Genomic DNA, 12,980 nt, shown 5'->3' on the forward strand with positions numbered 1-12,980 from the left:
GTATGAAATGTTGTTTTATGATTTTAATCAATTTGATTAAAACTTACCCGGAAGCACTGTTATAGATACGGTATCCGTGTCACTTTGACCCTCAGCATCCACAACTTTCAGTTCAATTTCGTACTCGCCTTCTTTCAAACCCGTCAATTCAAGGAACTGGTTATCAGTTAGGGCAACGTTGAGCCTTGGTCCACTTATCTGACTCCATACGTATTCCACGATTCCGTTGTCGTCTGTACTCTGCGCGCCGGAAATCAACACCGTGTCATCCGGAAGTTCAATCGTCAAGTCTTTTCCCGCGTTCGCAACTGGCGGCTCGTCTGCGTGAGTATATACATTAAATAATCAATAATAGAAACAGTATCACGTGATCCAACTGTTGATATCATTACTAAAATTTCTAGATAAATTATTTCATAATTGTGCAAAGTACATAGATGTGGCAGATTAAATTGATATATTATATATGCGACTGTATAAGCACGAACTAAAGGGAGATAACTCGATTTTATTCAGATTTCTAAAACGTTGAAGTAAATATGAAACTGTGTTGTAAATGTGCTGAATATTTTAGAAGGAGAACATATGCTTTTTATTAAACCTGTACGAAAAGGTAATGACTAAATGTACATTTTTTTTTATTTTTTTTACAAGTTATTCCCCTTTGAACTACATTTTTACAATTTGCCTTCAAATATAGTGAAAAATGATTGGTTAATCAAAATGTTTACGAATTTGAAAAAACGCATAAAATTAAAAAAAATATATATTATGAAAAGAAAAATATTGCGTATGTCTTTACGTTATTACTCCGTTTTCCCGCAAGTAAAACATCTAGATTTATTACCCAAAACAGTTTAGTGTCCTTAAAAGTAGATATTATTCAAACAAAACATGCAGCATGCAAATTAATGTAAATCACTTCAATTTAAAAAGAAAATCCTAACATGCAAAGGGTTATCAATATATACTTACACCGCAAGACCGCTTTTCGCGCAATAGATGCATGCAAAAATGATTTATAAGCATTTGAATTGAATATTATTTAGAAATATAATTAAACTTCCAGATATTCAGACTACTGCAGGCTCTTGCACAGCTTTTAACTTTTAAGATGCTATTGAAATACAATTTATCATTTTTTTATAAATTGTATCTTTGTCGACTTTACGGTCATTCGATACTAAATGCAAAATACATTTTATGCATTTATTTTGGAAATAAATTACTATGTACAACGCCTTCAGCAAGACCAAGATTTTTTTTTATTAAAAACGCATAAGTCGTCTTTGTTTATATATATTTTTGAATATATATTTTTGGAAGTATAACATACCTATAATGATAACAAAACACTACAAAATCATGCAAAAAGTTTAAAATATAGAATTTCTCTTTTTGTTGTCTCTATGGGTGGTTTAAAAAGAGAAAATATGACTACAAGTTTTTGAAATTTACAGATTAAATTCAAAGATATCATGCTGATAAAAATGTATTAAATTTTTACATAATGCATAATATTATAATGATTGCCTTTGAAACAGAACGTTACGTGAGGTGCAATAAAAAGGAAGACTGCATGCATTTAAGGGACAATGCAAATTATTAAAGTGTTTTATTAGCCGTTCAACAGTCAGTAATTATCGCCATTTTTTATCAAGGTTGAAATTTAGAAAATATTTTTAATCTTGTTAAAATGAATCTGAATGTACAGAAATGTTATAAACATCGAATAAAAAACTCAAATATCAAAAGTAGGCAAATAAAGATAAAATTGAGTAAGAGAAGATGTAAACAAAACAAAAGAAGAGATATAATAAGAGAAAATAATTGATAAATAAAGAACGCCCTACCACCTGTGTTAATTTGTGCTCCGTATTAATTACATGTATCAAACATGGCTATGTGAATTTCTCAACCAAAGACCCGTAATGACAAGTGGTAGTTCATACGGATTTTATTTTTGCCTTAAACCGGTGCTAGGGGGCATAAGAGATGGTGAACTTTATTTCTGAACAGACACACACATGTACCCGCTAAAACACAATTTAAATCAAGTTCTCCATCTGTTGCCATTGCTCTCGGAAGACTTCCCCCTTTTTAGTATATTAACTTAACTGTAACAACATGACACTGTCTAACTTATGACACCACTTGAGTAGACTAGCAGCGACACATGTCACGAGCACCTGTTAATGACGTTGAATATGGTTTTTTTTACAGTAATTACCGATTGTCATTACGGATCAATAGTCATTAATGTGGCATTTCTGTTAAAAATAGTCAATTTTAATTTACCTTTTTTTACAAAAAACACAACAGCTTCCTATTTTGTTACAATAAAGTATCGGAGAAAATTGGCATTTACAAATCATTAAGTAGACAAGTGTACGTAATGACTCAAGTACTGATAGCATTTATCTTGCTTCTATTCGTTGTGGTTAAAACAGATTTGTGCAGAAATTCAACACTCTCGTATTCTAATTGTTTAAGATACTAAGCAATGAGCGTATTTAATTTTTAATTGAACAATGTCACGTGACCACTAGGGCGGAGCTAACTTCTAATAGACAACGTTGATTCATTCTTACACAAGTAAATGCCAGTCTTCAACGAATACCAGTTTCACATTATACCCCACCAATCCGTTAGTCAAATACCTTTTTTGCATTTTCCTTTGAACATTTGCTCGGGGATAGCACCAAGTTGATCAAAATTACTAACAGGAAACGAATTTTCAGAGGCTGGTTCTGACGCAATACTTAAAATTTCAGTGGTATCAGACAGACCTATTCCAATGGTATACATGTGAATACCACTTGCCCTAACCTTTCTTGCTTCACGAGCAACTTTCCTTGCATTTAGGTCACTGACACCGTCAGTAATCAATACTGCGTAATTTTTCACATTAGGTCTGTCACCCATACTCCTACGAAACATTTTAGTCCTCATAGTTTTAAGAGCGTCAAAAATATTTGTTGAACCATGCGTATAATAAATATTGTCAATTGCTCTAAGAATATCGGTTTTTATTGTAAAGGTGTCCAAATGAAATTTCATATTTGTATCGTCACTAAAAATAGCAAGGCCAATTCGAACACTTCCGGTGTCAATATTGGCTTCTCTGACAAACAGCTTCGTGAGACTTAACATTTTTCGAAAGTTAGGGGCGGTTACGCTTGAAGAAGTGTCCAATAAAAACACAACATCTGCATTGGAAAACCCACAGGGCGTGTCTGAAATTTCAAGCATTCGCAATAGGATATAGGGAAGTCAACAGAAGAAAAGTATGAAATAAGTGGTCAAGTAAATATGTTATTTAGCAAATATAAGCAGAAAACAAAATAGCAAATGATTATAACACAACTGCTGAAATAAAACATAAAAAAACTGGAAGTCTACAGGAAACAATTTTAGGTGTAGACTTGGACCAAAAATGAAATATGTTTGTTTTTTTGTCCCAGGTGTAGGCTAGTTGTAGAACACGTACATCTTCTATTAAGATTTCATAGTGTGTAATATAAATTTATTTTTTGAGATGGGGGTTTAGGAATAAAATGGCGTTTAAAATGTGAGCCGGATATATTTCTAGAAAATTAAATTAAATTGGAACACACTTGGATATTTCAACTATATAATATATTATATTCTAGTGTTTTGTTAGGTATTAAAAATAAAACTTAGTGCTAATTGGTTAATGCTTAAGGCAGTGTAATATCTACAAAATTAGAAATAAAAACTACAATATATTTATGCGTGCGTTACATAAGTGAAATTATGTTACATATACTAAATGAATAAAATAAATGTAATATCGTTTTTCTTGATCCCGCAGTTAATGAATTCAAGTGCAAAAAAAAAAATTATCCGGATTTAAAAATTTCTTGATATGTTTTAATTAAAAATTACAAAGATAAATTATTTTCAACAGTAAATTAACTTACAGTAATTGTATTTTAGAAGCGCAAAGAATATGTCTATATTAAATTTCGTTAATCGTACTGATGTCGCATAACGATAATGCTATGCAGTGAAATAATAAAAATTCATTTATTATACACTTATCAATGTAATATTGAGAAAAATTGATGAAATGAAATGAGTATTTACATTTTTCGTCTTTTTAATGTAAAAGTTTATTTTTTACTGCAGTGAAATATATTTTCCATAGTTTCACTGGTGTCTATTTAATACACAACATTAGAGGAGAATTCTTAAGAATTGTAAGGTCAAAAAAGGGGAAAATATAGAATAAACAGAAAATTCATTTTTTTTGCTATAATTACAGGATATATTTTCATCTTAGAATATGAAAATTATCATATTTTACTCGTGGCTCGGAGCCACCATTCGCAAAATATTTATTAATACCACTTGATGAAAATAAATCTTGAATATTAAAAGTGCACAAAAATGCCCGTAATGAAAAGTCTTATTTCAAAAGCACAGAAATATATCCTTCAGTAAATGAATTGAAAGTCGTATATATTTTAGGCGTACAATATTGCTCCAACGAATAAATTTATAAAAAATGAACAAAACTGAAATCTATTATGCAGTAAGTGATTTTAAAGTCGTGTATTAAAAGTGTACAACTATGCCCAAAGTGAAAAAGTGATATTTAAAAAGAACAGGCAAATAGTCAGTAAATGAATTAAAGTTCGTATATATATATATTTCATGTGCACCAGCATGCCGAAGTGGAAACAAAATGTATCCAAAAAAAAGGTTTTTCAAGTTTTGACAAAAGAAAATGCTCTGAAAATGTCCTTCAACTTATATTTCAGTTCTTCTATTCTAGTTTGTTATATGCTATTAAAAATAAACGTCTGTACAATCCAAAGATAAGATGTGGAGTAATTTTCAAATGGAAAATTGTAAATAAGATAAAGCTAATGACGCAAAAGAATATGTCGTTAAACATACGAGTATAAGGCAGAAATTTAAAAAAACAACACCTCTATGCATTTACTCAAGATTAAGGAGAGACAAACATCCTCTCTTTATATACTAACTAGAACTATTTTGCTCGTTGTATATGCGGGGAACCAGAGCAAGGCGAAGGCGAGACTATAAACGCCCGAATGCAAAATGCAAATTTCCTTGAGAAGTTATAAAATCTTTTCCATTGGGGAAGACACCCTTTCATAAAATTTGTCGGAATGTTTGATCAAAATTATCTCTATGAAACAACTACAAAAGGCCAAAAAAATATGATAAAAAGTTTTAATCAATAAATAACCTCCATTTTGTTTCTCTTATTTACCGATAAATACAATCTTTTTATCCATGTATATCTTTTTTAATAAAAAGTTTCCAAAGAACGGAATAATAAAAACAATAAAAAATAAATAAGGACAACCCCCCCCCCTCCCCCCAAAAAAAATAAATAAAAATAAATAAAAGTAATAACTGGAACCAACAGTATTGACTTTGAAAGGATGCTCTCATGTCAAAGTAGCATATTCTAAAAATAGATTTTCCCTTTTAACAAAGTAATTTCAAAGTTTCCTCCATTTATATATCTTTAAATGAATATTCTCCCAGTGAAATTTACTAAAGACTAAAAGTGACATTGAACTTTTTCTAAGAAAGTATGAACCTAAATTCCGAACATCTCATTATAATTATATTTCTGCCAAATAGTTTCATTTTCCTTCCATTGGTTCCAAAGATACAGAGCGGACGTGAAAATACTAACAAATGGACAGACGGACGACCAGGTACATGACATAATACGTCCTAAATTTGTTCACGACATATAGAAAGATAAGATACTAAAGCTACGCATATCGCAAGACATCAAAATAAGCTTCAAAGTCATTTGAAATTCAGGGTGGGATGCAAACGGTTTATAGAATGACGACATACCTGATGGTGCTATTTGTGTTGAAAAAAGGATATTAAATCAATGAAAAAGGATAATAAATCAATATATTTTGCTCAATTAAGAAGAACGAGATATTGTCATTCAGACGGTTAGTACAATTAAAATATTATTTCATTTATATATTTTTCGACAGTCTCAACAACAATTAATGTAAAGTTATCTTTACAAGAATTTATGCATTTAACAAACCTGTTTTTCTTTTAAAAGAAACCATTATTTCGGCCTATGTGGGTCTATTGATAGATCCCTACTCTGACCTTTTATTTGACTGACAATAGATTTAACTACAAACATTGACATTTGCTCTTTTGTTAAAAAAATGTTGTGCTGAAATTCTTATAGTATCCACTAGTCTGATAATTAGAATTAGAGAAGTCAAGAATCTATGTATTCAATAACACTTGCACGTTACGTTACGTTAGATAAAGAGTTTTCAAAATGTAAATGGAAGTAATCTCATCTTTTAATGTTTAAAAGAGAAATAATGCTGATGACAATGAAGGAAAAAGTTAATCCTTACAATAGTACTATGCATACCTTCACAAGAAGCGCTGAACATTCTTTGTTTAAGTCCTACCAACTCGTCGAAGTCTTGTACATTGAAGAGGTTTTGACTGATTGGTGGGGAGGCAATACCTTCGACTTCTCTGGTGTCTTTTAAACCGATACCAATGACGTAGATGTGGATGTTCTATATATAAAGTAAAATTTGTTCAGTTTTTTTGACAATTGTTCATTAGTGACGGGTTTTAGCAAATCAGAGATGTCACATCTTTGTTAGTAACAGAATGTGACAAAAAACGAGTGAAAACCGTATTAGTAGTGATTAAGATAAACAACTGAATGGAAGACACATACCTAGACGACGATGATGCCAAACTTTTAGAATGATATCAGTGTTGTGAGAAAGATATGCAACAAACAACAGCAGCGAAAAATGATTAGGTAAAAATTTAATTATGGAAATGACAAAATGTGATTTAAGCAAAACACAATTACAGTTACCGAAACAATTATCTTCTAATTATTTTAAAAGCATGAATAATAAAACAAATATTTTCTCATTGACGAAATTGTATTTTTCCTTATCATTAATGACCAGTGATGTTTTAAATAAAAACCGTCATCCAATTTATAAGCTCCTTTATAAAAATAAAACTCAGACTCACGTCGTCTCTAGTAGTTGCTGCTTCTGGTAAGGTCCTTCTAGAGTTGATATTAGAAATACCATCGGTCAAGAGAACACATACATTAGGAGCGTCAGGGCGATCACCTCTAGATGCTACAAACATTTCATTCCTCATAACCTTGAGGGCATCCGCAGTGTTGGTAGAGCCGTAGATATACGGTATTCTGTCAATGGCGGCCATGACATCAGCCTCTTTTTGGTACCTAAAATATTCAAATAATTTACATCATATATTTCCTGAACTTCAAGATATAAAGCTTGACTTTAAAAGGTCACCAGACGTTAACACTTTTATTTTGCTTCAAGCATGGAAATATCAATGATAAAATGGACAGAAATCTGCCTATTAATAGCAAAACCGTAAAGTAGAGGGCAGCGGTTAGATGCTAGTGACTCGAAGTTAACAACCTAAACAACTAGGCCACGAACGCCCCTTACCCGACAGGACAGAAAAATCGACTCGCATTACATGTATATCAACACTCTACAGTTCCGTACAGGGGATGAAAAAAAGGCTCTATTCTCATAATAGCTCGATCTCAGTCCCTACAGGACAGTTATGATGGATTGCACACGTTACGTCCGCATCTAGGCAGATCTTAGTCTAGCAGAGTTTTTTCCCAACAATAGCCACAGATCAAGTTACCTTAAAGATTTATCTCTCTATATATTACTTACTCATTCAGATGGAACATGATTTGGACATCAGTGCTGTAAATGTTGATACCGACTCTTACAGACCCAGAGTTAATGTCAGCATTGGTCAAGAAATCTTTTAAGAAGTCCCTCATTTTCTGGAAATTCGCCTCCGTTACGCTTGTACTGGCGTCCAATATAAAGACTAAATCCGTCTTGGATAAGCCGCAGCCTGGTTTAAAACAGTTTGTAAAAAACTTAATTACTTATAACTTTGAGTGGCAGATACCAATTTATAACTGAAGATGTAAACCTTTTGAAAATTCTTTTTTTTACAAAACAAAAATATACGCCCAAAGAATTAATTTTTAATTTATAACATTTTAATTGAATGAACTGGTTCAAGGAAATTCAAATTCGCATGAAAGCTGATTTGAAATATTACTAAGTACTATTAATAGAACCATTCGATATGACTTTTCAAATATAATGAAATGGATTATTTTATTTCATATAAAATGAAATTTAAGCACAAATTCTATACTTACGGGTACATTGTCCCTTCACCAATAATATATGTTACATGTATATAAATAACTATTGTAAGTATAACTAAATATTAAAGAAGAGAGGAGTAATATTATACAAAATTAGTTTCGTGTTAAAATATTATACGATGTATAATAAAACAAGAATTATAGTAAAATAATAATAATAATAAAATAATGATAATAATAATCAAGCTTTCGCACACAGAATAGTAAAACTAACTGAGAATATAATTGAATAAATGGGCCAGTAAATAAATTCGCTTGCTTGCATTTTTCTCAGCAAATCACATCCCCCACAATACTTATCACTTCACTAAACCACACTACACACATCATATACAATAAATGCATCGCACTTAAGCTATTCCCAATACAAAAATCATTTACAATACTTCGCACTTCCGCAAATCACACTACAAAATCATTTACAACACTTCGAACTTCGGAAAACTAACTTAGTTGTCTCAAATGGTTGAAATATAGAGATATAGTATTTGACATATTATTCTTGGCTCAATTTGTTCACTCGTGAAAGCAAACACTTAGCATTTTTACACCAACATCCCATTCTATGATCACATTTTCATTTCTGTGCAATCATAAATTCATTTAATTTTCAAAAACATGTGCAACAATTGGATAACACAAACACATTTCACAAGCATTCAAGTTGAGTGGGACATTTGGACAAGTACCAAATATGATAAACAAAATCAACAAGGCCGGCGTTCAAAGATTCCACAACAAAGTGGAGCATTTCACAAAACTTTCACAACGTCAAGATCATAAAAGGCATCACAAAGTTCATAAGTAGGTAATGCACCGTTATAAATGTTATAAATCATTAAAACCGTTAAAAAGAAGGGAGGGAAAGCAATTCCATACAGTGATAAACAATGACCCAATCTTGTGTCTATGTACTTATAATTTGATCTACCTATAAGAAAAAGATCATATCAACATTTTATTTTAGACTTATCTATTTAAAACTATACTTTCTAAGGCTCTGTCATTTAATGTTAGAATAATTCTAAAAACTCCATACAACTTGGGACAGAATTATTCCATTTTGTTCGACAGTTAGCTGAACTTTTGACAAGCAAAGCCGAGCTTTGCATTGACGAGTAAAAGTGTATAACTAACTATTCTAACTAGCACCCCGCCCTCAAGCTTGTAAAACTATGTACCCACCACCATGTATGCATATGCCTACGCGTTTAAGCACCATTTCCACAAAAAATAAAAATAGAAAAAAGTACATAGAAATGATTGTTAATACATACAAGGACAGACGGATATAAAAGAGAGGACAGTTTTGTTAAACAATACGAAAAGGGCATTCGTGTTTACACATTATTTAGTATTTATATTTATATAACACAATATTGTATTAAATCATTAATTTTGAGATCATAGGTTTTAGGAAAGATTAACTTGTTTATGGTTTAATACATACAACATGAAAAGCATTCGTTAGGACATATTTACATGAAAGACATAGGATGAAAATGAACGTATCAAATGTTCTTCCGAAAGGAGAATTGGAGGCTTGTTTTAAAATAGTTACAACATGAAAAGCGGTTAAAAACGGTCGAGAAAAACGGTTAAAAAGAAGACTCCAACGAATGGACGATTTGTAGCACACGACATATAAAAGCGCATTTGAAAATGTTAGTTGTAGTCTTACGCGATACATTGTGTTAGTTGTAAAAAATGTACACAGATGCATGTCTGAAGTCATGTGGTGCATTAAGTCTGACACCATACTCACTCGTGGTTGTAGGCATTGGAGCTAGAAAAGAGAAACAAACACAACAAGATGAATTCAGCTGAAATTACAAGACCTCAATATATGAATGTGGTTCCTCTATATCACAAATAAAGATAAGCTTTTATTTTCAATCATATTTTATATTTGTTAAAACATGGGTCACATATTAATTAACAATTTAACTATTAAACTGATTTAAAATGTTATGTTTATACTACACATATTTAACTCTTTAACTGCCATGACCGAAAGAAATAAGCCTTTGCCAGTAGTATTGAGCCTGGATAGCTTGAACATTTGTGCAGCTTGACCAGGTTCTATACTGTTGGCTGACTGATTTTAATCTTTATTTTGATTCCCCTAAAATTGTAGGATGTCTTGGACAATTAAAAATAGAAACAAACTCAGCAAAGTTCGTAGGGTTAGGGTGCTACAAGAAATATTGTAGATTAGGAAATACTGGCGATATTGTTTTTCGCTAATTTTCGCAAATTTAATATATCAGCGAATTTAAGAAATTTGCTAATTTTTGTTCATTCTGTCACGGAAATTCTTGAAGATTACTGAAGTCGAGGAGTTGCCAGTTATATGTACGCCTTATTCGACAATAATGACAACATCATATAACAGTCTCATTTATATACACTGAATGAAAATGACAAAAGTATTACAAAATATAAATTAACATATGACTATTAAAGGCATTTGCCTAAGTAAATCCGACAAAAAAGACACTTGATTAGAATAAGAAATTTGTAACATTTTATCAAATACAGGAACACACTATGAAAAGCTTAAAGTGTAAAGGTCTATATAATATGTATCATTAGTTATATGCTACATGAAATTTAATAACAAATCAAACAAAAGAGTCGTGATCGGTAATCGAACATTTCACTAGGTTCAAAAATAATATAAAATTATGGAGATCTTTTTACAGATTTTTTATGGAAACACAACAATTACAAATTTAAAAACTTGCAAAAATATCGTGTACGAACGTTGTTTCGCGAAATTTAAATAATGCGAAAATTTCCCTATTTACAGTATCCTTGTAATAAAAGGTAGAATAATTAAACCTACCTGTGTCTGTAAATCTAAAATAATCTGATAACACAACATGACAAATACATGTAAAATTGTTAATATATTGTATTTTTTTAATTTCTAAAAAAGATATAATCCGAAACTATTTATAGGCAGAAAGACACACATATGGAACGAGAGAAAACAAAAAAATCTACTAGATGCGTTACATGGACAATATCTATATTCGGTACAAAGAACTTACGTTGAGTTGTGGTGATAACAGTTGTTGTTGTGGGCGCGGGTGTTGTGGTAGTGGTAGTTACAACAGCTGAAATAATATAACAACGTGCATATTTTTTTCTTTATTTTTTTCATATTTTTTACACATTACATGCATGTTTCATGAATTACTGTAAATGCAATGTAATGATTGTTTTCAAAAAGGGCAAATTCAAAAACCTGAAGAAATGTATAATCATCTTGAAATAACTGTAAAATTGAAAACTGTTTAACTAAAACACGGCTGCTTACTGATATATATACAATCAAATCCTAAAACCTAATTCTTTTATGTAAATTAAATAAAATTTCCCTTGATGCATATAAAGTTCACATTTTTTAGAAGCAAAGACATGATGCATTAAAAGCAATATTGATTGATTTCAATCATTGAATCCAGATATATTTTATTTCCAATTGAAATACTATTAAACAAATAAATTGTTGCCAATTTTTCTTTAAATGCTCATCATGCCTCAGAAAAGCTTTAATTTTAATTTTCAAACCTTTTTATTTTTGCTGTCCTATTATAGCTTCAAAATTAACTCTCATTGGCCAATTAACTGAACCACATTTTGCCTATGTTGCTTTTTGGCAATTAGTACCGTTATAGCTTACTATTTTGTATGAAAGTCAAAATACTATTTTGTTTACATTTTAGTACCTTCATAACAGATAATATCACATTTATCACTACGTTCTTTTTTATTAAAGCATGTAAAAGTTTCTTAAACCATTTTCAAAGTGAAAAAAAAAAAAAAAAAAAAAAAAAAAACAAATGTTTGAAGGATGTAAGATCATAAATAGCTTTTTAGTAGATCAAGTTTCTCTAAGTATTAAATACTAGTTTTACCGCAAGATGCAGTGAAGATCTTGTTTCCCAATCCTGACAGTTCGTCGAATGTGCTGACAGCAAAAGCATTCTCGCTTGCTGGTACCGAAGCTATGCCATTCAATTCCCGCGTGTCTGTCAAACCAATTCCTACAGCATAAATATGTATTCCGTCATCCCGCGTTTGTTCCGCTTCCGGTATTGTTCGTCTGCTATTGATGTTTGAGACACCGTCTGTGATAACTATAGCAACATTTGGCGCATCACTTCGGTCACCTCTCCTACAAAATTATAGATTGTTTTAAAGTTTTTTGTACATAACGTTGAGATTTGTAATCAATAGCATAATGCTCTATTGCTCTACTGCTATTGCTCTCTTAGTAAAACTAAGCGAAAAATTTGGATACATTGGATAGTAAAAGTAGGCGAATCTTTAAGACAAAAATATGACTACTGACAGGATCAACCAGGTAGCTATGGAAAGCTACTTTCAAGCGACGCCGCCGTTACCGTTACCGTGACGGTAACGCATTTTTTCGCGATGAAAGCATAAATGTAGTATTTGCTACTCTGCTTTATAATTATATATATTTGATAAAGAAATAATAGAGAAACTATGCCCACACGATTTGGTTAACTATTGTAAAAAAAACAGCTAATTTTGAAATGACAACATTCGCACAATCAACATTGCCGACTTATAAGCAAATTTAAATATTCAGTTAGTTTAACTTTTAGTTCTTTTCAATTTATATTAAATATACATAGCAAACACTAACTTTCACGAAAATATTCGATTCTCA

General features: G+C 31.1%; 1 protein-coding gene across 29 annotated transcripts in view; it reads right to left on the bottom strand.

Annotated features, from left to right (window-relative positions):
• LOC132725621 (uncharacterized) overlaps positions 1 to 12,980 on the bottom strand; it is a 164,567-nt gene that overhangs the window by 27,279 nt on the left and 124,308 nt on the right. For 28 of the 29 annotated variants that reach the window (XM_060710770.1, XM_060710773.1, XM_060710767.1 and 25 more), the window contains 8 exons: positions 12,199 to 12,458; positions 11,329 to 11,394; positions 10,038 to 10,058; positions 7,758 to 7,947; positions 7,060 to 7,282; positions 6,428 to 6,581; positions 2,661 to 3,236; positions 48 to 320 (listed from right to left, as the gene is read on the bottom strand). In XM_060710770.1, the coding sequence (XP_060566753.1) occupies positions 48 to 320; positions 2,661 to 3,236; positions 6,428 to 6,581; positions 7,060 to 7,282; positions 7,758 to 7,947; positions 10,038 to 10,058; positions 11,329 to 11,394; positions 12,199 to 12,458 (1,763 nt within the window). The remainder of the gene's footprint in view (positions 1 to 47; positions 321 to 2,660; positions 3,237 to 6,427; positions 6,582 to 7,059; positions 7,283 to 7,757; positions 7,948 to 10,037; positions 10,059 to 11,328; positions 11,395 to 12,198; positions 12,459 to 12,980) is intronic. The other variant, XM_060710779.1, reaches the window with a different exon arrangement.

This window comes from Ruditapes philippinarum, unplaced genomic scaffold (genome assembly GCF_026571515.1).
Source record: "Ruditapes philippinarum isolate M1 unplaced genomic scaffold, ASM2657151v2 ctg311_1_1_1_1, whole genome shotgun sequence".
NCBI classification, from domain to species: domain Eukaryota; kingdom Metazoa; phylum Mollusca; class Bivalvia; order Venerida; family Veneridae; genus Ruditapes; species Ruditapes philippinarum.